The sequence below is a fragment of the Gobio gobio genome, assembly GCF_949357685.1.
Source record: "Gobio gobio genome assembly, chromosome: 18".
NCBI classification, from domain to species: Eukaryota; Metazoa; Chordata; class Actinopteri; order Cypriniformes; family Gobionidae; genus Gobio; species Gobio gobio.
Window position 1 is genome coordinate 20,592,753 of NC_137111.1, and position 26,338 is coordinate 20,619,090.

The window sequence follows — 26,338 nt, forward strand, 5'->3', positions numbered from 1 at the left end:
GAGCGCTGGACGCGGGTGCCATAGAGTACCCCGTCTCTGAGAGAGGAGGTCCGGTCTCAGAGGGATAGGCCAGGGAGGCGCTGTCGCAAGGAGTAGCAGTTCTGGGAACCAGGTCTGGCCGTGCCAATACGGGGCGACCAACATGACCTGCTCCTTGTCCTCCCTGATCTTGCACAGTACTCGTGCGAGAAGGCTCACTGGGGGGAATGCATATAAGCGCAGGCCCTGCGGCCAGCTGTGCGCCAGTGCATCCGTGCCGAGCGTGCCCTTGGTCAGGGAATAGTACAGGCTGCAGTGGGAAGAGTCGTGGGAAGCAAACAGATCTACCTGTGAGTCGCTGAACTGTTCCCAAATCAGCTGGACCGTCTGGGGATGGAGTCTCCATTCTCCAGGAAGTGGCTGAATCCGTGAGAGCTCGTCGGCTGCACGGTTCAGTTCTCCCGGGATGTGGACAGCACGAAGGGACCTCAGGTGCTTCTGACTCCATAAAACGAGATGGCGGGCGAGTTGAGACATACGGCGGGAGCGTTGACCGCCCTGGTGGTTGATGTACACTACAGTGGCCGTGTTGTCTGTCCGGACAAGTACGTGTTGACCCCTCAGCAACGCTCGGAAGCGGTGCAGGGCGAACCGTACTGCCAGCAACTCGAGGCAATTGACATGCAGAAGGCGCTGGGGTCCTGTCCAGGAGCCCGCGGCTGCTTGTCCATTGCACATGGCACCCCAGCCCGTGCTGGAGGCATCTGTTGATACAACAATATGCCTGGAAGCTCGTTCTAAGGACACACCGGTCCGTAGAAAACTGAGGTTCGACCACGGGGTGAGTGTCTGTAAGCAGGCCCGAGTCACTTGGACCCGGAGCGTGCCAGACCGCCATGCCCATCTCGGGACTCGATCGCGTAGCCAGTGCTGAAGCGGTCTCAGATGTAGCAATCCGAGCGGCGTCACCGCCTGATTGTCTTCGCGACCCAGCGGGACAGCCCTGGAATCTGAAGCCAGGCTCCCAGGAACTGCACCAGCGGGGTCATTTGGACTACAGACGTACCCGGTGTGGGGCAGCGATGCAGCATTACCGACCCGGACAAGGGAAGCTGTTGGGCGTCCCGGTGTGGGGGTGCGGTTAACGGCTGCGTCCTGACAGAGGAGACCAGGGAAGGACGCACGTTCCACTGGGGTCTGCTCTGCCAGGGGGCTGGCGACAGAGAGGGATGCGAGTGGCGGGACCCGTGGGTGGCGCGCACCGTCATCACCGATCTCTGGGGGCTCTGGGATGGGAGTGTTAATTCTTTCTTTGACCAAATTAGGGTGCTGCTGACCCGGGGGCCAGCAGCTGAACAAAGAATTCTCCCCCGGCCCTCCACCGGGGGAAGGAGTGGTCCTGCTACCATCTCCTGGAAAGAATTTCCCATCCCTGAGCTGTCCGTGTCAGGAACGCCGCTTGGCCTGGCATTTAGCGGGGCGCTGTGCGACCTGAGGGGACTGGGACGCCTTCCTATGGCTTCCTCCGCGACCCGGCCCGGGTGATGGCTGCTGCTTGGGCCGGGCGGGAGGGGCGGGAGCCTTAGGAGGGGGTCCTCGGCGGCAAACAGCAGGCTGAGGCGACTGTGCCGGTGGCTGGGTGGAGGCAGCAGCTGGCCGCCGGGGCAGTATGTGTTTGATAGCCTCAGTCTGCTTCTGGGCGGTTGAAAACTGTTGGGCGAAGTTTTGAACCGCGCCGCCGAAGAGGCCAGCCTGGGATATGGGGGCATCGAGGAAACGTGTCCACTCGCTGTCCCGCATATCGGCCAGGTTTAGCCACACGTGTCGCTCCTGGACCACATTTGTGGACATCACTTGACCCAGGGAGCGTGCGGTCACCTTCGTCGCCCAATGGCATGCAAAGAGGCAGCAGCCTGCCCCGCAGCTCTGTGCGATTTCGCCACCAAGGTTGATGTGAATCGATAGGCTTTGGAGGGGTGCTTAGGATCACCACGCCATGTTAAAGCTCTGCGGACACAGTTGCATCGCAACAGAATGTTCAACTGGGGGGACCCCAGTGTACCCTTTGGCCGCGGCCCCATCAAGGGTGGAGAAGGCGGAGGAGGTTGCAGACCGGTCACGGGAAGACAACGGGGACTTCCAGGACTGGGCAATCTCCTCATGCAGCTCGGGAAAGAAAGGTATTGGGGGCGGGGACTGACGTGAGTCAGCGCGGGTCCCCAAAAACCAATCGTCGAGCCGCGAGCGTTCGGGACAGGGTGGAGGGTTCCACTCTAACCCTAGACTCGCGGCTGCCCGAGACAACATGGCTGTCAGCTCTGGGTCCGACTCGGGCAATACTGGCGCGCCCGAAGGCGGCAGCACAGCTGAGTCATCATCCTCAGAGGACTCGAGCCCACCTTGCGATGCGGTGACCGACATCGCATCATCCTCTGGAGCGCCAAACGAAATGCGCGGGGGTGCCGGAGCAGGCCCCGCGATTTCAGCCTGGACACTCGCGGGTTGCGGAGTGCTAGAGGGGGGTGTGGCCCGAGGCATGAGCGTCGGGGCTTTGTTCCACACCGTCACCCTCAGATCACCCTGACCACCAGCCGAAGTACCGCCCACGGGGGGAACGGTAGATCGGGGTCCCCAGTGGGAACATGACTCATCCACAAACGCTGCTTGAGCATGCTGAACGCCCAAGCATACCAAGCAGAGATTGTGCCCATCAGAAGAAGTCAACGACCGGCCACACCCAGAAGTACACAGGCGAGACATCCTGAAAAGGACGTGCCACGTGTAAGCTCTTTTAGGAGAGGAAGCTTCGCAGAGAACGCTGAAGCGCCCAGGGACCACACACCAGCTGTCAGACGGACCACTGCGCAGATCAGCAGGCAGGCAGTATGCGATCACTGGAACGCGCCGTAGACACCAACGCCTCTGGAAAGCTGTTCGTCTCGAAGGCTGACAAAGACTCAGTTAGCAGGCTTGAAGGAGTGAAGAGATACTCTTGGCTCCAAAGCAGAAACATAATGCGATGTTGTTAGCGTACTTCCTTATATACCCACGAGGTGGGGCGGAGTTACGCATGCAAATTACGCATGCCCATGGCATTGGCACGCCATTGGGCGCTGTTAAACACCTCGAAGGTAATTGACTTCTAGGCGAAACACCCATTCGTTAGTCACTAACGTACATCGTAGTGACTGAACGAAAGGGAACTCTACATATTGGACATACAAATAAGAGTGAATGGGTGCCAATTTAAAAATAACATATTTGCAAAGAGTTTAAATTGATTACTTCATAAGTACAATAGACCTTGACTCGAATGTATGTGTTTCAATGGCAACACTATCAATGCCGAAATCAATCTGCAACAGTCAGGTTGTACAAGTAAGAGCTCTGTAAGTTGTTTATGTTCGTTATTATTGTAATGTTATGTGCTTTGAGACATGAGATAGTGTCTCTTGTGACACTCTTGTTTGCCCCCTGCTGTACATGTTCATTTGTTTTGAAGGAGGCGTGGCTTTGGACATGGGTGGGTGGGATCTTATGCTTTCAGAGCTAACTCGCTATTGCTAACCTCTCCCAAAATGGCCTACCCAACCTTTAAGTTCTTCATCTTGTCTTCATCAGTTATATTTTATTTAATTCAGCTTTATTTCAATGAGCAATTTTTTTTAATAAACAGCAATTTCAAGGGAATTCATACCATCGGTGCTCTGGCCCTATTAATTTATGAACACTAAAAATAAAATATCAACACTAAGAAAATCATGCCAGTTTGGAATATGAGCTTGAGTTAGCAATGCAATTTTCACCTTTTAGACTTAACTATTTATTTAGTCTGACAGCTTTGCCTCCTCACTTCTTTTTTTTTTCTTCTTCACATAAACATTGAGTGACTTATATATTGCCCCTCTTTGGCATCTCTCTTAGTTCCATATGTTCCATCATTTTGCATACTTTCTGTCTGTGTTAACTGTCTGAACTCTGACTAAATTACACTTTGAACAGTTGCTAAATTTGTTTCTTGTGGGTGTTTCAGTATGTAAAATCAAGCATATAGCGTCAGTTCTGGCAGGTAACGTTAAGCTTGCATCAGCTGACTGTCAGCTAATCATGTCTACCTATAGGAATACGACGTCTATCACAGTATACATATACAGTATTAGCAGCAGCTATCGCATTTCTCCAGAGCTCATTTACCCTCCTCCACCCCCAGCTCCTCATCTTGTCCAGTCAGGATTTGGTATTCTAATTCCCCTTGAATCAGACTAAATTCTTGAATTATTTTGTACATTTAATATGACATTAATGATATCTGCATACATTATGTTGATTCTGCGCAGGGAGTTCTTGCCCAGAACAGAACCATACTGGCAATCCAAACTATATGCTAATAGTCAATCAATCATTTTTGACGACAGTGGTCCTGACAGAAATATGATTTGGCCTGTCTTCTCTGTGACGTGCACCACACGGTGAGCCATAGGGGGAAAAAAGTTTCCAAATTTGCTTCTAAATCCCAAATGTCAAAAGTGAAGTCAATATCTTTAGGGGAGACAGAGCGTAAAAGCTTAACTAACACTCCATTCACACCCATGTCTTCCTGCAGGACACTACTGTGAGGCTGAAGTAAATGAGTGCGATTCCAGTCCCTGTCAGCACCAGGGAACATGCACTGACTTTGTTGGATACTACAACTGCGCCTGTCCTTCAGGTATGAGTTTCTCTTACTCGTGAGAATGAACTTTTTTTTTTGTCTGTGCCACAAATCCCCACCGTGCCAGCACCAGCGGCTCTGACTGACAGCTGAACAAATCACTCCCGTTCTCACACTGCCAGAGCTCATTAGTACTGCAGAATTGTGTCAATATTGTGTTATGAAATGCTCTTCTCTTTTGAGGCCACCGCATTGATATGGTTTCCTCCCGTAATTGTTGGTTCTGCTCACTCTTTCTGAGGCATGATTTGCATTCACTGATGCAACCTGATGGCTCACCCTAGAGATTGGCAACTCACTGGCGGGGTTACAAGCATGCTTCTCTGCCAGCTGCTCCCTTCCGCTCGATGAGTAGAAGACCCAGAGTCCCAAACGCCCCCTCCCTAAACCTGCCCACGCATGCTCACCGCTCCGAGAAAGACATGCAAAACGGAGAATCATTTGAAGGACTTCCTCATAAAAGGACTAAAGATGCTGTTTTTCTTTTTTAATAATAAAAAACTTGTCAAGGCCAATGTGAAATAGTGGATATAATGTAATTTGAGTGTGGGAAATTGTTGTAAATGTAAAATATGTAAGGTATAGTTCACCAAAAAATGCAAATTATGCCATGCCATTCCAAATCTCAAACCTAGTTGACGTCTCTAATCGACCATAGTCGACCCCATCCTTAATTTTCATAAGTGTGATCTTCCTGCTTAAGCCTCCATATGAATGTATTTTGAAATTATTGGTTTTCATTATGTAAACCAAATGCAAGTAAGCAAGGTTTTTTCTTTTTTTTTCTCTCACTCGAAAAGCCCTTGAACAAACTAGCCTGGCCTCTTTCTGACCTTTACAATTTTGTTCTTTTCACTTGCACTGACTGGATTTTAGGCTTTGAATAAGCTTTCAAAAATTGATTGCCATTTTCTTTTTCTTTCTTTTTCCAAGAAACAAAGGTGTCGGGGGAAGAAATTTGATTTCCAGCTTGCATCACGTTCATTGATTGACCTTATTGATTGAGGCACAATGACACAACGAATATGTGCAGTGCGTTCTCAAAGGCATTAACAAGAGCGGAGGCGTTTCAATCTTGTTTAATCTTTTAAATTCTAGTTTTGCACAAGATTTCCTTTGGTTCCCAATCAAGGAGGCAACCATGGAAAAGGCTAAGCAATTCTTCAAATTGTTTTGCGTTCCTCACCTCCCTTTGCAGGATACGCTGGGATTGACTGTGAGATTGACATAAATGCCTGCGCATTTTCCAATGTCACCTGTCCTCCTGGAACATTCTGTGTGGATTTGCCAGGTGACCAGCTCCATGCATGTCACACTCAGTGCCCTCGTGATCTACAGGTAGGTCAGAATTGGTCAGCGCCTTCTAGTCCGTCTTAATTCAAAAAATTTCCATTGCAATGTTCTGAACTATTACTGTAAATTAGGAAATGTGATTTTATGCGCATTAACACAATTTTTACAATAATTCCAAAAAAGTAACAATAAATTAAATAAAAAACAAACAAACAAACAAGCAAACTGGACTGTCTCATGTTCAAATTCATAAAAAAAATCTAGTGATGGGAAGTAAAAAAAAAAATACAGACGTTTACAGGTATTAAACCATTTTTTTGTAATTAAAAGACTACACATGTAAAAATATAATTTACTGATAAACTGGAAAGTTCCAATATCTCTGATCTGTCTTTAAAAATTAAATGAACGTTTGACATAATGCATGCATTAATCGGTTTACTTAAACTTTAATATCATGTAATATCAACTGTAGTAACAATAAACTCAAACTTAGTTGTATAATTATGCACTGATTTTATAGAATTGCATGTTAGCCGTGGTCTTCATGCTGCAAAAGATGGCCGCTGATCAGAAATTCGCAAATCAAACCATGATGACATCAGTGGTGACAAAGCTTGCACGGAATTGAAAATGACCAATTGATTTTGGGCAAATGATTTCACCAACGAACTCCCAGTCAACTAAACTATTTTACCAGACTTACAGACAAAAAAAAAAAAAAAACTTAAGTCAGATCCAGTATAAACAGTTATTAAGGCATATGCACTTTTTTTAGTGCATGCACTCATTTAAAATGCATTCACCACCCTCTTCCATTTCCTTTAAAGCACATGAAAAGAGCAGGTTAAAAAAATTATGTTTTTAGCACACCATATTCTTTTGAAGATGTGTGACGCTGTTTTCATGCTTTGTCTCTGAACTATACCAAAGGCAAATTGCATGTCCCTTTTGAACATGCTTGATCATTCGTATTTGTTTTACTTGTGTTGATAATCACCAACGTAAATTGCAATTAAAATGCATTAGCTTTCCTTCATTAACCAGCATGTTTTATTTAACATCGGGACCAAGCAATCCTGTTTACAAAAGACCAGAATTACCTTTACACACGTATTTAAATGAAGGATTGTTCTGGAATAATGGTTGATTTTCATTTTGACAGCCATGTGCCAATGGAGGACATTGTGTTCTTTACAACATCACCAGTTACGGTTGTGTTTGTGCACCTGGATGGACTGGGCCGACCTGCTTGGTCAACATAAATGAGTGTGTCCAGCACAGGTGTCAGAACGGAGCCACCTGCGTGGATGAGGATGGTGGGTACAGGTGAGTCTGGGTGAGAAGTTTTATATACAGTATATATATTGGTTTGCTTAGAATACAGCAAATTACTTGCTTAGAAATTAAGTGGATTCAAATAGGATTCTGTTTAGTTAATGCAAAGGTGGTTATATATAATGCAAACAAAATGAGCAATAAAAAGGGATTGTACGGTGTTCATTTTAGGACATCCTCAGACCTCAGTCATATGATGAAAAGGCGTCATGCCTCAGATTAAAAGGCTTCATTCATTAGACAAAACAGCACCGCACCTCAGACTGAAAGGCTTCAGGTCTCAGGAAAGACATCCTCAGGTGTCAGGTGTCAGGTCTCGTACAATTAGGCATCGGACGAAAAAGTCTCAGACTAAAAGGCATTTTACGAAAAGGAGTCAGACTAAAAGGCATCGGACTAAAAGGAGTCAGACTAAAAGGCATCGGACGAAAAGGAGCCAGACTAAAAGGCATCGGACGAAAAGGAGTCAGACTAAAAGGCATCGGACGAAAAAAAGTCTCAGACTAAAAGGCATCGGACGAAAAGGAGTCAGACTAAAAGGCATCGGACGAAAAGGAGTCAGACTAAAAGGCATCGGACGACTAAAAGGCATCGGACGAAAAGGAGTCAGACTAAAAGGCATCGGACGAAAAGGAGTCAGACTAAAAGGCATCGGACGAAAAAAAGTCTCAGACTAAAAGGCATCGGACGAAAAAAAGTCTCAGACTAAAAGGCATCGGACGAAAAGGAGTCAGACTAAAAGGCATCGGACGAAAAGGTCTCAGACTAAAAGGCATCGGACGAAAAGGAGTCAGACTAAAAGGCATCGGACGAAAAAGTCTCAGACTAAAAGGCATTGGACGAAAAGGAGTCAGACTAAAAGGCATCGGACGAAAAAGTCTCAGACTAAAAGGCATCGGATGAAAAGGAGTCAGACTAAACGGCATCGGACGAAAAGGAGTCAGACTAAAAGGCATCGGACGAAAAAGTCTCAGACTAAAAGGCATTGGACGAAAAGGAGTCAGACTAAAAGGCATTGGACGAAAAGGAGTCAGACTAAAAGGCATCGGACGAAAAGGTATCAGACTAAAAGGCATCAGACGAAAAGGTCTCAGACTAAAAGGCATCGGACGAAAAGGAGTCAGACTAAAAGGATTTGGACGAAAAGGAGTCAGACTAAAAGGCATCGGACGAAAAGGTCTCAGACTAAAAGGCATCGGACGAAAAGGAGTCAGACTAAAAGGCATCAGACGAAAAGGAGTCAGACTAAAAGGCATCGGACGAAAAGGAGTCAGACTAAAAGGCATTGGACGAAAAGGTCTCAGACTAAAAGGCATCGGACGAAAAAGGAGTCAGACTAAAAGGCATCGGACGAAAAAGTCTCAGACTAAAAGGCAGCGGACGAAAAGGAGTCAGACTAAAAGGCATCGGACGAAAAAGTCTCAGACTAATAGGCATCGGACGAAAAGGAGTCAGACTAAAAGGCATCGGACGAAAAGGAGTCAGACTAAAAGGCATTGGACGAAAAAGTCTCAGACTAAAAGGCATTGGACGAAAAGGAGTCAGACTAAAAGGCATCGGACGAAAAGGCGTCAGACTAAAAGGCATCGGATGAAAAGGTCTCAGACTAAAAGGAGTCAGACTAAAAGGCATCGGACGGAAAAGTCTCAGACTAAAAGGCATCGGACGAAAAGGAGTCAGACTAAAAGGCATCGGACGGAAAAGTCTCAGACTAAAAGGCATCGGACGAAAAGGAGTCAGACTAAAAGGCATCGGACGAAAAGGAGTCAGACTAAAAGGCATCGGACGAAAAAGTCTCAGACTAAAAGGCATCGGACGAAAAGGAGTCAGACTAAAAGGCATCGGACGAAAAAGTCTCAGACTAATACCCCTTTTCCACCAAGGCAGTGCTAGAGCTAGTTCAGAGCCAGAGCTAGTCCCAGTTCATAGTTGGTACGACTGAGGAGCCTTCTAAGAACCGTTTGCTTTTCCACGGGCTGAGAGACACAACAGAGCCAGGTCTTACGTCACTGTATATGTCTCATCTTTCTCAGAAACACTAGCGAGGTAGCGGCAGTGTTGCCAAGTCCGCGGTTTTCCCGCAGAATTGGGCTACTTCATCACTGTTGCCGCGGGCTGTTTTTCATGTCCGCGGGTTGAAGCGACCCCAATTATGTGATATTTAGCCCCGGGAATGCAAATTTTAGTAGGCAACCATGCCAAAAAAACATATATTTTACCCCCAAATGTGATTTTTACCGGGGAAGCCCCCCTGAAACGCAATTGGGCTTGTTTTGAGTAGCAATTGGGTGGATTTTGTTGTGAAAACCTGGCAACCCTGGGCAGCAGGAAACATAAACACACCAGGCTTGTTCGAGATGCATCGGCGCTGCGCAGACCGATCCACGTATGATATATATATTAAAAACCGCATGAGTGAATCAAAAGCATAAGGAGTCATATGCTCTTGCTGGACTAGTTATCATACGGCGATCGGTCTCTGCACAGCACCGCTGCGGACAAGCCTTCCATCAACAATGCAAATGTTGCGTTACTATTGATTCACATGGCTTTACGATCTTACATCGGCATCAAAACACAACGAAAACACAGCGAATCCAACGCATTCATGCAGTTTGCCGTAATTTGTATAGACTACAAACGAGCAGCAGCTGTTAGCTCTATTAGCTGCTATTTCAACAATCTGATCTCAAGTTTGTGTTGGTCTTGTTGACCCCGCCCCCTAGCGCCTGACGTAATCGGTTCTTACTTCTAGCCCTGTTCTAGCCCAGCAATGTTTTGGTGCTACTTCAGAACCACTTTTCCTGGCTCGGAGCTGGGGCTTTGGGTGTGGAAACACAAAGAACCGATTTGAAACTAGGCTCTGGCTCCGATCTAGCTCTAGCACTGCCTTGGTGGAAAAGGGGTATAAAAGGCATCGGACGAAAAGGAGTCAGACTAAAAGGCATCGGACGAAAAAGAGTTAGACTAAAAGGCGTCGGACGAAAAGGAGTCAGACTAAAAGGCATCGGATGAAAAGGAGTCAGACTAAAAGGCATCGGATGAAAAGGAGTCAGACTAAAAGGCATCGGACGAAAAGGAATTAGACTAAAAGGCAGACTTTTTCGTCCGATGCCTTTTAGTCTGACTCCTTTTCGTCCGATGCCTAATTGTACGAGACCTGACACCTGAGGATGTTTTTCCTGAGACCTGAAGCATTTTAGTCTGAGGTGCGATGCCGTTTTGTCTAATGACTGAGCCTTTTAGCCTGAGGCATGAGGCATTTTCATCAGACTGAGGTCTGAGGATGTCCTAAAATGAACACCATAGGATTGTTTACCCCAGAATAAAAAAGCTGTAATGTTTTACTCATCCTCATGTTGTGGCAAACTTGTATGCTTTGTTTCTCTACTGAACAAAAACTTAAAGAACTAGATTTTCCCCCTTAAACTGACAGTTTGTTTTGACTACTGTCAGGCTACAAAAAAAGACACTCTTGCACACCCTAAATGGACACTCAAAAATTATTTCATATGACACATGTTCTATGTTTTTAAATCTTCTGAAGCCATACGATAGCTTGGTGTTAGAAACAGGGTAAAATGTAGTCATTATTCGTTGATAACCCTCACATATACTCCTCAAATCAAATATGGCACCTGGTGCAGTTTGAATGTCAAAAGCATCAAACGATGATTTTTGTTCTCTTCTACCCAAATGTCATTGCGTCTAAGTACTGCCATAGGCCCTAAATTAGATTTCCAAACTGCAGTTGAGAAAATAAAAATAAATGAACAAAATAAATGAAAATAATTGTAAATTTTATATTATTTTGTAGTGTCTGCTCATGGAAAAAGTGTTGTGTGTTTCATAGATACACTAACAGCATAAGGGTTCAGAAATTACATGAGGGTGAGTAAATGACAAAGTTTTAATTTTAAGATTAATTATAGCATGTTGTTGTCCTAATGTGCTGCTTTTTTCCCCCAAAAGAGTGATTGAGATGGATTTAACCATTTTAAACAGGATGCTTCTCTTAGCAGTATAGAATTAAAATTGATATTCTGTTCAGGTTCAGCAGCTGTTTGCTTCTCATTCTAGAATTAAACCACCCATAGCTGCAAAAACAAATAGCATGTTCCTGTGATAGAAAGCAAAGCAAATTACATCGTCCTCCCCCATGACTCAGCCATTTATTTTCATACTGTGTCCGGCTGTTTTGTTTGTGATTCCATTTAAGAGATACTGTTTTATGCATTCCAAGTTGCCTTTGTGGTCACGGATACACTGGAGTCCACTGCGAACTTGACATTGACTTCTGCTCTGGGCATCAGTGTTCAGAACACGCCGTCTGTCTGGACCAACAGCACAACTACACCTGTCACTGCATGCTGGGATATGAGGGAATGTTCTGTGAGCTTGAGACAGATGAATGTAAAAGTGCACCCTGTGCCAACAGTGCCACTTGCATTGATCTGGTGGCAGGATACCAATGCCTGTGTGCTCCAGGATTTAAGGGTAAGCTAAATGTTTTACTCAGTGGCCACTGACAGTCTTTGGCCCTTTGTTAGGCATTGACTTTCAATAGCAACATTGAACTCCGGGTTAGTTCACCCAAAAATGAAAATTCTGTCATTTATTCCTCACCCTCATGTCGTGCCAAACCCGTAAGACCTTCGTTCATCTTCGGAACTGTTTACACTGTGTCAATAAAGTCGTTATTTTTGCTAGTTTTTTGTGCACAAAAAGTATACTCGTCGCTTCATAAAATTAAGGTTGAACCACTGGAGTCACATGGATGATTTTAACAATTTACTTTGCGGTCTATGGAAGGGACAGAGAACTCTCAGATTTAATAAAAAAAAAAATCTTAATTCTGTCAGGTCCGGATTCGAACCCAGAGTGTGTTGCTGGAAAACCCAAGGTTCTAACCACTGTTCTATTGGGGCAGTGTGGACCCAATTGGCAGATAATTACAAGAGGCAGGTTTAGAAGGAAAACTGAAAGTCTTTACTTATTATTCTTGTAATTCTTGTAATCTTGAGCGAACACAAAAGATCTAGCATCAGAGCTTGGTAGGGCAAGATTCATATCCACACTGGATGATGCAGGCAAAAGAGTCCAAAACATAACACAAAGATTACCAGAGAAGCTGGTCAAAAATGTCTGAGCAAAAGTCTTTTAGGGTGGACCAAAAGGGTATACACAAAAACGTAGGCTAGGCAAGAAAAACTTCAAGACTGAGCAAAGGTACAAAAAAATGCAAGTCTTTAAATATACACCTGTTAACCCTCTAACAAGCTAGGTACAGGTGATATCATTGAACCAATAACGAGCAATGAATTAGGAAGATCTCGTGCTCTTGGTTTCCCTCTGCTGGACAGACCGTGGTGTGACAAATTCGTGTTCTGAAGATGAACGATTCATTTTTGGGTGAACTAACCCTAAGATTAAAAGAAAATGTGGCAAGTAATCATGATTTGTTATTTGAAAAAAATAAAAAATCTAAATTATCATTTTAAATTATAATAATTATATTTAAATTTATATGAAAATTATAAGCAAGACTTTATTCATTTCTTTTTCCAATTCTCAATGAATAAAATGTTCCTGTGGTCGTCCTACTTTTGTTTTTCTCATCATTATAGAAGTAAAATATGTTTCAAATGGTAATTCATATTGACTTCAACAAAATTACACAATTACAAGTATAACATGATATGAGACAGACTTCTTGTCTGTGTTAATGTCCATCATGCAGGTCGAACATGCTCCGAGAATATGAATGAGTGCTGGTCCAGACCCTGCCTTAATGGTGGCACCTGCATTGATCTGGTCAATTACTACATTTGTATCTGTCCACTCGGTAAGTAAAGTCTTAGCACACTGTTCCAAAACAACAAATACATCCTGAGCTGAGAGCAGTCAGCTGTGCTACACCATGTATGATTTAAAGAACTTGATATATAGTACAGATTATGTTGAAAAATATCATTGTTCTTGGGAAGGAGCCACAGGTCCATGTAGGCAATTATCTAGACTTTAGACCATCTAGACTTTAGTGAAGATCTTATCACCGCAGCTCACATGCATCTGTAGATGTGAAGCTTTATTGGGTCCCAAGAAACATGTCTTGTGTGACTCATGCTCCCTGTTTTCAAGATAATCTACCAGCCCAAGGGGAAGAGAATCCATCAGTGTAAATTTTCTAGTGTTTATTAAAACGGTCTCTCTTTAATTCTCTCAAACATGATGGTGACAGAAAACAGACCTCCATCTTGTCAGGACAGGTCTCATTAGAGGGCACGGTTCTTACGGGAGATGGTGTGGTGTTGGAGGATGTGATCAGGTTAGAACCTTAAAAATTCATTTAGATTTCGAAAATTCAACATTCGAGATTGAATCTTAAAATAATAAGTGATGGGAAGCCATTTTCGAAGGCCTGTTCTCAGGAAACAATGCCTGAAAATCTCAGCATTTCATTTTTTAAAGGGTTGCAGGTTTCTTTCCAGAAATCCTATTTTCGCATCCCAGGAGTACCAACTACCAAGGCTGCAACTGCCATAGACACTTATATACTGTATGGCCAAAAGTTATGTGCAGCCTAGGAAAATTGACATCTTCACCCCTTTCTTTTAAAAAAAAAGATTTTGTAAGCATATTGTGTATTTGTGCTTGGAGTTATACTTGACTTGGTTATAGATTATGGTCCAACTCTCACTTTTAACTAGAGGTGGACAGTAATTAAATATTTGTACTTTATTAAAGTAAATGTTAAAAGTATTTTATCAGTGTTAAGTGTTTTTCTTTGGAAAACTTTTACTTCACTACATTCTAAAGCATAATGTCGTATTTTTTACTGCACTACATTTTGTAAATAAAAGTTTGTGGGTTTTTTTACCTTTAATGCTTAAGTACATAAAAAATGTAGTACTTTCTTAATTGTACTCTTAGTTGAGTACTAGATTTATAATGTAATTCAGTATTAACTGAAATTCAATATGAAATGTAGTGCAGTAAAAAGTACGACATCATGCTTTAGAATGTTGCGAAGTGAAAATGTACTTGAGCAGAGTAAAACATTCTTTACTACTGTCCACCTCTGCTTTTAACTAACTAATAACTATGACTTTTGCTTTTGACTTTTACTTTTGACTTTTTGATGGTTTAATCCATATAATTACATAAATTCCATATAATCTATTATGGTGAATACGAACTCTGATAACAAAGCAATTTTATTGATTAGCATTTACATTTATTTTAAAATGTAATAAATCTGCCAAATATTATATTAGTTAAATCGATGAAATAATAGAATATGACGATGATTATCTATTATATTGTGTGTGTGTTTTTTTATATTAGCAGTAACTCATGGTAAGTCAAGTCAATATAACACAAATCACTGAAGTATTTTTTTAGGACAGAACAATGAATTACAAAACCGTGTAGCACAACACAATTTAGTAAGAACCTTAAAGGGATAGTTCACCCAAAAACAAATTTGTTATGTTTATCTGCTTACCCCCAGGGCATCCAAGATGTAGGTGTCTCTGTTTCTTCAGTAGAACACAAATGAAGATTTTTAACTCCAACCGTTGCAGTGTGATAGTCGTATAATGCATGTCAATGGGGATATTTTAGAGTATGAGAGCAATGAGAGTAAAAACACAGACATGCAAAACCTTATTACACCATGCGGCTCGTGGCGAACCATTGATGTCTTAAGACACGAAACGATCGGTTTCTGTGAGAAACCGAACAGTATTTATGTTATTTTTTTACCTCTTATCAGACGAACGTCATCTAGTATTCCCAGCGCCATAACTTCCGGCGAATAAGGTCAAAATACTGGCGTGATCAAAGATATATAATAGATGCCTCATTCGACCGATCCGCGCAGGCACTAATGAGGAATCTATGTATATATCTATGATCAACCCGGTATTTTGCATGTATTTTGACCTTATTCGCCGGAAGTGATGGCGCAGGAACGGCTGATGCAGAGCCATACAAAAATATGAAATACCTTTTTAAATATGGATATTTTTCTTACACAAACGCATCGATTCGCTTCAGAAGGCCTTTATTACCACCCTGGAGCCGCGTGGAGCACGTTATTTGATGGACAGATGCATTTTTTATGGACTTCAAACACAGAGCAACTATTAATGCTATTATAATGCTTGGATTAACCAGAACATTTTTAATATAACTCAGATTTTATTCGTCTGAAAGAAGAATGTCATAAACACCTCGGATGACTTGAGGGTGAGTAAATCATGGGCCAATTTTCAATTTTGGGTGAACTCTCCCTTTAACATGAATGCAGATTATAAAATGTGCCACACTCTCACTCACACATATTTTTCATCTCAGTCCTGTCTGCTGGGCCGTTGATGTGCAACAGGTTGGGTGAACTGAGTGGGCTTTCTGGCAAAAATGGAGCTAGTTTTAGTCTCTGCATCCTCCTACAAAGCTGACAAGTATGCATATTGCATATCAGAAAATGACAGGAAATAAGTACAGTCTCAATAATCCCTCAGCAAGTGTTTGAATCATAGCCCCCAGGAAAATAAAAGGATATAAGCTGCCACCCTGCTGCGGAAACGAATGATTCCTAGATAAGAGGTAGTCATGAGAGTATGGTTATTTGATGACGTTATTTGGTGGTAAGAGTTACTCACAGTACCGAGAACAACTTCAGATTCACATAATGGCAGATTATATTTAAACCGAAATTGTCTGAAAGGACGCATGAGGAGTCTGTTCATGATGCTACAGTGTGATCATACCAAAGCGTCATTTTCTAAACCATTACTCTCAGCGTTTCCACATACATTTGAGAATAGCGGGAGATTTTGCCGTCTTGTTCTTGAATGCACTATGTATAAAACATTGAATGACTCCCTGCTAGCCTGATGTTTTCAGTTTTTTTTCCTTTCTGTTAAGCCTATTTGTGATTTAATTGTATATGTTTATAGCTTTATATCTACTATTTGTGTTCTATATAATTTTTGTGTCTCTCTCCTATGAGTGCAGTGTGACATTTTATTACTGGCATCCTCTGTGAACTGCAATGTCAGGTCTTTCGTTTAATTATTTCACATCTATATTCTCTTGGCATACCGCTCGCCCCTGAGAGCGAACGTGTTCTCATTACCCTCACGGTTCAGAAAGCCAATAAATACAAATACTTGTTCTTATAATCCTTCAGCAGACCTGTATGTGTATGGAGCTATGCATGTAATTATATTTTAATGGGCTTTGTCATCCGGTGTGGATTAAAATATTGGTTTCTCAGAATACTGCCTCAATAGGTGAGCTACTTGTCTGTGTCTACGTTCTGTTGCAAAATGCATTGAAAGTCACTGAAACATGTATTCTCTCTTATAGAGTAGTTAAATACCAAGGAAGTTAATCATAATGGCAGATACCGAATGTAGTAGTTTTTAAAATGCTTAATATCTGCGTTTTAATTATATTTTGTGCTTTATTCTGTCAGGAAATAAAATAAATGTACCTTTTAGGGAACAACAGCCTGACACTCAAGACAGTCCACTCAAAGGCACCCAGTGTACCCTTTAACATCAGTCTTAAAGGTATTTGTCATTACTTGCCTCATAGATTTTTTAGATATGTTATATAATAATTTTTATATACACTATAAGAAATTGCCTTAATGCCTCCTTGCTGAATAAAAGTAATAATCAAATGTGACCGTATAAAGACATTTGATTTGTTACAAAAGATTTCTATTGAGCTTTTTATTCATTAAAGAACCCTGAAAAATGTATCACATGTTTCCACAAAAAAATTAAGCAAATTGTATTCAACTTTGATGATAGGAAATTAGGGTAACACTTTCTATGAAGCCCATGCTTCTAATGAATTATAGCCCCATTTATGCTTATTTATAATTAAGTATTACTATTCGATAAATATATTTAAAGACTCATTAAGACCTATACTGCATTATAAGAACAGTTATAGTTACATTTATATTATTTTTTTTAATTACTTATAAGTCATGCATTTGCTTTTTCAATGTGCATGTCATAATCTATTATAGCCTACACTGATTTATAACTTATCAAATATAAAATAGTTCCAGAGACACTTCGATGTAATTAGTTATCAATTATCAATTCAATAAATATATTTAAAGACTCATTAAGACCTATACTGCATTATAAGAACAGTTATAGTTACATTTATATTATTTTTTTATAATTACTTATAAGTCATGCATTTGCTTTTTCAATGTGCATGTCATAATCTATTATAGCCTACACTGATTTATAACTTATCAAATATAAAATAGTTCCAGAGACACTTTGATGTAATTAGTTATCAATTATCAATGTCTTTAATGGCTAATATGGTTTGCATTAGCGGTCATGAATGGTCATTTTGAATAAATGGTACATTTGTTATAATCTATCTCCTCAGCCATATGCATCGTATTGCTTATAGCAGTTTGGAATTATACTTTAAAGTCCCTGTAAAGTTAAAATTAAATATGTTCTGAGTATGTAACACCACAGACAAATGTGTTATTAACCACCCATCCAAATTTGAATCATAAAAAAATCTAGTAAGTAAATAAAATAGCTTATCAAAATCTTAAAAAATAAGCAGCATTCTCTGCTCTCAAACGCTGGGGGCGTGTCTGTGTCGGCGCTGAAACCACGCCCACTCGTGGGAAAGCTGACGTTAGCACACAAGACAACACTCACGTACAGTAAAGTTTACCAAGGCACCAGATGTCATTGTCCGCGGGACGGGAGGATGAAGGTCGGTGCGGGAGATAATCGGTTCGCCCCATTCTGCAGTGGATTATCAGTGAATCCTAGTTGTCTCCGATGAAAGTTTGTAAAACTATCCGGTGTAAAGTCACTGCAGAGGCAGGTGTTGGTCGTGATCCTCAGCTCTCCTTCAAGGTAGCTGTTCAAAAAATGAATCCACCTCTTCTTGATATCATCGTTTTTGTTTTGAAAGCTGTTTTGTAAGTTGTAGGCTGTAGTTAAACTGTATTGACAGTAACTCGCGATCGAGCAGGCGAACTGACGCGAATGTGCTCTAGTTATGATAGTGTTGGGGGAGGGGCCAGGCTCAGTGGCTCCAGTGCGTCATCGAGCCACCGTTTTAGCCCCGCCCAAAAAATCCTGAACACAGGAATAATGAGAAACTGTTTAACGGTCTAAATGGTCTAAATCCACAATTCTGTACTACACAGTTCACAGTCTTTGTAACGTGTTTCAGCAATACATTTCTATCATTTATACTGTAATGTGTTTAGAAACTAATCTCATAATTGCCTTTAAAGGGACATATTGTTGCAGTTTTTTGCTAGTACGTAACTGTTTGTATTAATTCTGTGTTTCTTCATTATCTTATTACAGGAATTATTGTTCATTAGTTACATTTACAAATAAACAACATAAAATGTATAATGAGCACATCTTTAAGATTTGCTTTAGAAAAACTGCATCCTATGTTCTCACAAAGCCATCAATGATGCATTTATAGAGTAGGCTATATTTATAGATTAGTAACTGTATTATTACTCACAAAGTATTTATAAAAACACGGCTATTAATAACAATATATTCAGTTATTTGACAGAAATAAATCTGAATTATTAAAAAATAATTGTAACTATAATATAATAATAACATTATAGCAATGCAGGTTACATCTTTATTAATACATTCATGGAATCATACGACTAATTAATACTTATAAATCAGTGTATAATGGATTATGAACATGCGCATTGAAAAAGCAAATGCATGACTTAAAATATATAAATATATAAATAATATATAATAATATATAAATAATATAAACATATCTATAGCTGTTCTTATAATGCAGTATTATGTTTTAATGAGTTTTTATAAATATGTTTATGAAAAATAGTAATACTTACTTATACATAGGTATAAATGGAGCTAAAATTGATTATAAGCATGGTCTTCATAGAAAGTGTTACCGAAATTAGAATGATAATAATGAAGGATCATGTGATAAAATATATTAAAATAGAAAACTTGTAAATGTGAACATTTAAAAAAATTACTGCTTCTGTTATTGTTTCTACTGTATTTTTGTAGCCTTAGCGAATGCACGAGGCTTCTTGCAAAAACAAAAATAATCATACCAACTCAAACCTGTTTCAGGTCAGGTAGGAAAACAACGAGAGGCAAACAGATCTAATAGCAGCGTAAAATTTGATCAAACAAAACTAAATAAAATGAAATATTCGAATAATTATAAAACTGAAATGATTGGATGCTTTTTGAGGCAGTACCTGCATCCCTATAACAAAAGCATCATTCTTTTCGTTTGGCACTTCAGTGGATTTCTGATTTCCTTTTAGGAGTTTGTGGATGTGGATGAAGATGGTGGCGACTGCTAATTTGAGCTATTCGAAGAGAATGCACTAGTGGAGGTGGTTCATTGTGAGATTTGGTTGTACATCTAGTTTTCAGACTACTATTTTTTTAGTAGCGAAATTCTAAATTCTGTTACATTAATCTCACAGGCTGAATCAGAACAGGTGCAGCACATGACCCATGGGCTGTAGTTTGGACCACCTTGAAGTGGGCTTTTTTTAAAAAGTGGGTATTTTTTGAGTGTTTGGCACTTAGATGCTTCGTAGGAGTGAGAATAGCTCACAGCCCTGGAATGTGTCAGAAATCCCATTTGGAAAAGGCAGCACTGTACGTGTGACATTCCTTCATGCTACATTAACTTCTCTGTGAATTGCACGCACAATTGGTTGTTAAATACCGCTTACGTGGTTTGGCAGAAGTGCTGGCTGTCCATTAATGACTCTTTTCCAAACATGTGGCAGTTGAAGAGATTGTTAGGTTGATTTATGCATCCGCACGCGTAGGATTTATAATGATTTTCAGAACATCTTGTACCTGTGACAGTGCTTGTCTTTTTTGATCTGATCTAACTTCACTTCAGATGAGTCATGCTTGGGGTTCGGGTTGGAGAAACTGATGCTATCATCTGCATAGAAGGGCACATATTACCTGGGGTGTTTCCATGGTGTCTCTCATTTCCTCCGCTTTGATAATGATTGAACGCATGGGAACATCTTTCTTACTTTCTTAACCCAATTATGCTTAATAAGATGACAACGCGTGTGGTCATGTAAACCCATTAACCCCTTTTCCTTTATCGGAGTATAGTCATAAATGGCTAATGCATACACTGATCGACACTAGAGATCGACCGATATGGGTTTTTCTAACCGATGCCGATGCCAATGTTTAGAGGTCAGGGTCAGCCGATGGCCGATATGTGCTGCCAATTTTTAGGGCTGATATTTTGAAGTTGTCCCCTTCATTTGCATGCTAAAATGTCACACTAATAATTAGTGGATGCACAACATTTTTAAACTTAACATCATCATTTATTGAACACTGACTTGCACCATCTCTCGAATCTTAATTTTGTGCACTGCATGGTTTTAGAATAAAATATTTATCCAAAGTTAACCAAACAAATCAATAAACTTACCAGGTAGTATTAATGATAAACATGGCCATCAATGTGCAATGCATTTATACACTATATCTAATTTGCATAGTAATGTGTTTTTGGGACAATATATAATTTAAAAATATGTGTAATTATGGGAGGATATTTCTGTCGATCTTGTGCAGAGTGAATCCAGCATTTATATTTAGATTTCACTTCCGAAACTGCGCAGTATGCAGTGCATTAGCCATACTGACTGCAGTATGCAGTCAGTCCTCTTAGCAGCATGAAAATCAATGTTTTTATTCAATAGATTTTATAGACTGTATAGCCTTGAGTTTCGCGAGCCTGCATTAACTCAGCACTGAATAAAAACTCTGCCATTTTGAGCGGTGAGATGCTGATCTCGTTCAAGAGATCAACAAATCTGTGATTTTACATTACTCACCGCTGCAAAAACACACTGTAAATAGATGCATTTGGCGCTTTCCAGAGCGCGAACACAAATGTGCAAATCTGCCCAATCTGTTTCGCGTGCGTTTGAGGGTGCTTAGCACCCCCGTAGAACTGGGCCTGCATCAAACCATACTTCCGAACAAATGTCATACACTGTTCTGGGCTGCTCCAGGACAGCTCTGTGTCTCTGAGAACGGTGTGTGAGTAGCATAGCCCTCAATTACGCTGCAGTGTTTGTGAGAGCTGCCGCCTTCTCTACCCCACGCACAGAGTGAAATTCTCCGACTCCGATACAGGAAAAATAAAACAAAACGTACCGTACCGTTTAACATTGGGGCTAATATGTTAGCAAGCAAACTGCTGATAGTTTTCGACTACAGTCCTTAAAGGTCCCATGGCATGGCATTTTTCTATTATTTTATAATGTTTCCTGAGGTGTACTTATATTGTTAGTATGATTTTTACATCATAAAATGTCATAATTTAGAAATAAAAGGCATTTTTTCTATACTGCTTTTTGCCCTGTGGCTGAATGCCCTGTTTCAAGAGGTGAGTCTGCTGTGAGACTTCAGTAAAAAAGCCCACTGTTGTGATTGGCTGACATCTTTGCATTTGAAATGAGCGGAGGGGGCGTCATTTAACGAGGTCTACGAGGCACAAGCTGCTGCCAGAGAGATGGATGGACCGGAGTTCACTTCACATCAGTTCTCAGCATGTCTCAGTTCAGTGAACTGTTGTAGCTACAGCATATACTTCAGGTTATTAGTCTATTTCTAGTCGGAGGGGCTGTCACTCATGTCAGAAAGTTAGTAACTTTAGTAAATTATGGATCGGCGCTGACTCGAGACGCGAACCGTTTGGTGAACTGGTTCGGTTCACTAAAAAGAACCGATTCAAAAGAATGATTCGTTCGTGAACCGGACATCACGGAGACGGAGCGATTGCTAACAAAGTTATTTATAGTAACTACTGAGTTGTGAGAGCGCGGTCTGTCAGCGCGAGTTTATTGTGTTTGTATCTGAGAGTTCTGAATAAACACGAGTCCCAGTCACGCCGAGCCCGTCTTCATTATTATTCTACCAACTTTGTAACACATGCAATGTACCATTACAGCGAGATGAACGAGTTTGTAAGTGTTGATTATAGCATTATTTTTAGATATGTTCCAATCAAATGAAAAGCGTCAGTGACGCGCATTGAGTACACAGCGCAAACAAAGACACAACAGCAGTAATCGAATGTAATCCAGTTTATTGTGGGGATAGCTGGCTAGCCTAGCCGGATACCCTCACGCTTACCCCCCTTCTGCTTAATCTCGCGCCGCGTTTGGTGCCTCCGCTGTGGGCCAGATGCAGTACTGGGGGTCGGGGATGTTGAAGGCCGACCGGTCAGTGCAGCCTGAGCTTCGGCGTGCGTGAGGTTTATCTCTAAAGAGATGTGAGTCTGCCGATGTTGAGCAGAAACTCATGACTGTATGCACATTGTAGAACAGATAGACACGACGAGGACGTACAAAAACACTGACTCACAAGATAGAAAACACGAAAACACTGTTCTGTCGGGAAAGAGAGAAGCCGCAGTGTGTGCACGAATAATAAATAATTAGCTACACATAAGAAATCACTGATCACAGATCAGAAGGAACTGAAAAAAGACTTCTGTTTTCATTTGTACATCCAAACACTGAGAAACTGCCAGCATTCACTCGTTCACAAGCCATGATCTCTCGAGCACTTGCATGGGCGTGCCAGATTCTCTGGGTGGAGGAAAGGGAGGTAACCGTTCCTGTGTGGACGTCAAAACAGGAGACTTCAGGATTGGCTCGTCTGGCTTGTCATTTTCTCAAAGGCAGAGAAAGACAGCCAGAACTCGATTTTACAACGATCAACATTTCTATCCACTTGGGGACAATATTCAGGCTAGGGGAACTCATATTAATGTTGAAATACCTCATAAAATGAAAATTTCATGCCATGGGACCTTTAAAGTTAACTGCAAGTAAGCGAACCTTCAACCAAGTGTAGCATTAAGACAGTTCCACTGCTGCACCAATAACACCGGGCTGCCTGCGGACGTGCCTGACTTTAAGTCGGTGCTACTAAACATGGTAATCGCCCAATGCCGATATATTAAAAAACGACAAATATCGGTCCGATATATCGTCCGACCGATATATTGGTCAACCTCTAATTCGACACATCTAGATTTTTGCCCATTACCCCGATTTCGCCCAGCATGAAGACACATTAACCTGCTTTCTGTCAGCTTGAAGTGTGCATGTCTGGCTATGTGAAAGGAAAGTGTCCTTGCATCACAGCTATATTCCAGTGAAATTATGAGGGCAAATAAGGTCCATTTTCTATAGTGTAGCGATGTATCTCAAAGACGTCACTTTTAAAACCAGCAGCTTTCTTTTGCTCAGAGCGACGATTTTACGTGATGACCCGAGATCTTTCCAGAACTTTTTCACTCGCACACGCACGGATTCCAATTGAAATGACTGGATTTCACCCACAATTTTCGCTGCGCAACGATAAATGTAATCGCACCTTTACTGCGGATTTAGGCGTACCCAGACAGAGTGAGCATTTCTTTGTGGGGAGGACTTTTTCTTGACCAAAGAAATTATAAAAATGTTTTCTTATCTCATGCAGTCAAAGTAGAAGTAATAATTAACCAAATTACGGTACATGACAACAATTGTCAAAAACAAATTAGGTTTTGACATCACTACCGGGGGAAAAAACGGATTTATTAATAAAGACTTGTAATCGCGGTTTACTTGTGTTGCTGGGTTATTGGTTTCCATGTCATCTGGAACAATGAGTTAATTCAATAAGATGAGAGGCTGCTCACTACAGAGCCATGGGTAGAGCTTACATCTAGCTCCCCCTCACTAGACGTCCAGCGAGGGGGAGCTATACATTTAACTTCCACCCATTCAAATGTAATTTGAGCCTAATGAATGGAATATCTAACCACACCCTAATGCTGCGTTCACACCGAACACGAATAGAGCGTCTGGCGCGAGTGATTTCCATGTTAAGTCAATGGAAAGGCGTGTTGACGCGCGAATGAGGCGGAATCGCGTCCATCGCGGCGTGCGAACCGCAGGACCTCCAGACGCGCGTCAACGTGCGAATGACGCGAATTGGACGCGAATTGAGCGTCTTGCGTGATATGCGCATTATGCGCGAGTGGTGCTTTTTGTGCATTCACGCGTTTGAAGCGAATTCGCGTCTGACGCCAGAGTTGAAAAATTGGAACTTTGGCGTCAATTCGCTCCGCGTTAACCAATCAGGAGCCTGCTTGCTGCTGTCACGTGGTAAAATGACGTGATGAGAAACCCTGCATTATTTAAAAATACTACTATTGTGTCACAAAATGTAGTTTTAAGACTTTTTCAGGTGAGAATGTAGTTGTTTAAAGCTCAAATCTGTGGTTTATTTATAAAGAGAGCGCCTATTTAAAAAAAACAATCTTGTGTTTTTGGAGTTGTGAGATCCAGGCGATCACTGGGCACTCAGCGCTCATTAACCCAGCAAGAGCAGCCTTTCCTCTGCCAGTCCTTCTGACATCTGCCACTGGCTCTGATGTCCTGTAGTGGTTCATCTTGTGTGGATCTAACGGGCAATCTTTGGTGTCATGTGGTTGTCTGCCAAATCGTTTTGACTGAGGGCAAAGAGAAGTTTCATAACTTCATTTTTTAAGGATATTTTAATATACATGCAGTGAAGATAATGTAGGAGTTGCCTGGACCACATTTGTGTGGCTATTAATGATTAATATATATTTGTAATGAAAATGAAAAGAGGCAGAGTGGTGTTTTATGACATATTTCTCCTGGAGCGCCTTGAACGCACGTCTATTTCACATCAAAAGCTCAATTTATACGCACGTCTAATTCACTGTGGATGCGCGAATAGATTCAAAATGTTCAAGCGTCCAACTAGACGCGGTAGACGCGATTATGACGCTCTATTCGCGTTTTTGTGTGAAAGCAGCATCACCCTACCCATAACTCTATCCCTCCACCCCTATTAGACGTCCAGAGAGGAGGAGCTGGATGGCATTTGACACTGCAGTGAGCACCACTTGTGATTTTTGGGAGCGTATTGGTATGTAAACATGTTCATTGACGCGCATTGCCAGGTGAGGTTATTAAAGCTGTAATTTGTTTAATTATTGGCACTGTGCATCAGTTGGCCACGTTTTCAGCAGGTATTGATCAAATATTAGTTACTGCATGTGGGTGTGTTTTATTTATAACAAAGGTTATCGACATGCTCATCTATCAGTGGCATGTGGACACTGTATCTGCACCAGCAGACAAATGTGATATAGATCGGCACAACAGGGCTTTATGTGCAGATTCAGTCTATTAGCATACAGGCCAGCAGGTAGTCTGCCAGAGGAATCGATGGCTTCATAAATCTGAGTCAGGAAGGGTGTCTTCTCCTCACAAAGCATATAAAAGCCATTAACATCCTCTGAAAATGTGCCGTTTTGCAGTTCGGCTAACAATCTTTAAGAAATTTTTCAAAGTTGTGCCTATAAAGGGAGTGCAATATTGTTCTGTTTGGCATTGCTGTTGAAAAAAAGAAAGTGAAATGCATCTCTGGGAGTCTTAATCTGTCCTGATTTCAGGCTTCTGTGAGGGGAAGGTTTGCCCAGGGGACGTGGACCTCAGTGAACTACAGCCGAGCCAGAAACACTCTGAAATGTGGGGATATATAGAATAGAAAGAATATCATCTGCATTTGTAAGAAAGGTCAGTTTCAATGTTTAGAACAATACCAAATAATAATACCTGCCATTATTAAATTATATTATATTATATTATATTATATTATATTATATTATATTATATTATATTATATTTTATTTTATTTTATTTTATTTTATTTTATTTTATTTTATTTTATTTTATTTTATTTTATTTTATTTTATTTTATTTTATTTTATTTTATTTTATTTTATTATATTATATTATATTATATTATATTAATTATATTATATTATATGCCTATTATCTCATAGACTGCATTTATTTAATACAAAATAGTCAAACTACGTAAT

The 26,338-nt window shown here is 41.2% G+C and overlaps 1 protein-coding gene across 1 annotated transcript in view; it reads left to right on the forward strand.

Annotated features, from left to right (window-relative positions):
• Positions 1–26,338, forward strand: part of LOC307142660 (protein eyes shut homolog) — a 147,240-nt gene that overhangs the window by 50,214 nt on the left and 70,688 nt on the right. Inside the window, exons 8-12 of the mRNA XM_079843687.1 lie at positions 4,583–4,687; positions 5,889–6,028; positions 7,149–7,312; positions 11,565–11,818; positions 13,062–13,166. Of these exons, the coding sequence (XP_079699813.1) occupies positions 4,583–4,687; positions 5,889–6,028; positions 7,149–7,312; positions 11,565–11,818; positions 13,062–13,166 (768 nt within the window). The remainder of the gene's footprint in view (positions 1–4,582; positions 4,688–5,888; positions 6,029–7,148; positions 7,313–11,564; positions 11,819–13,061; positions 13,167–26,338) is intronic.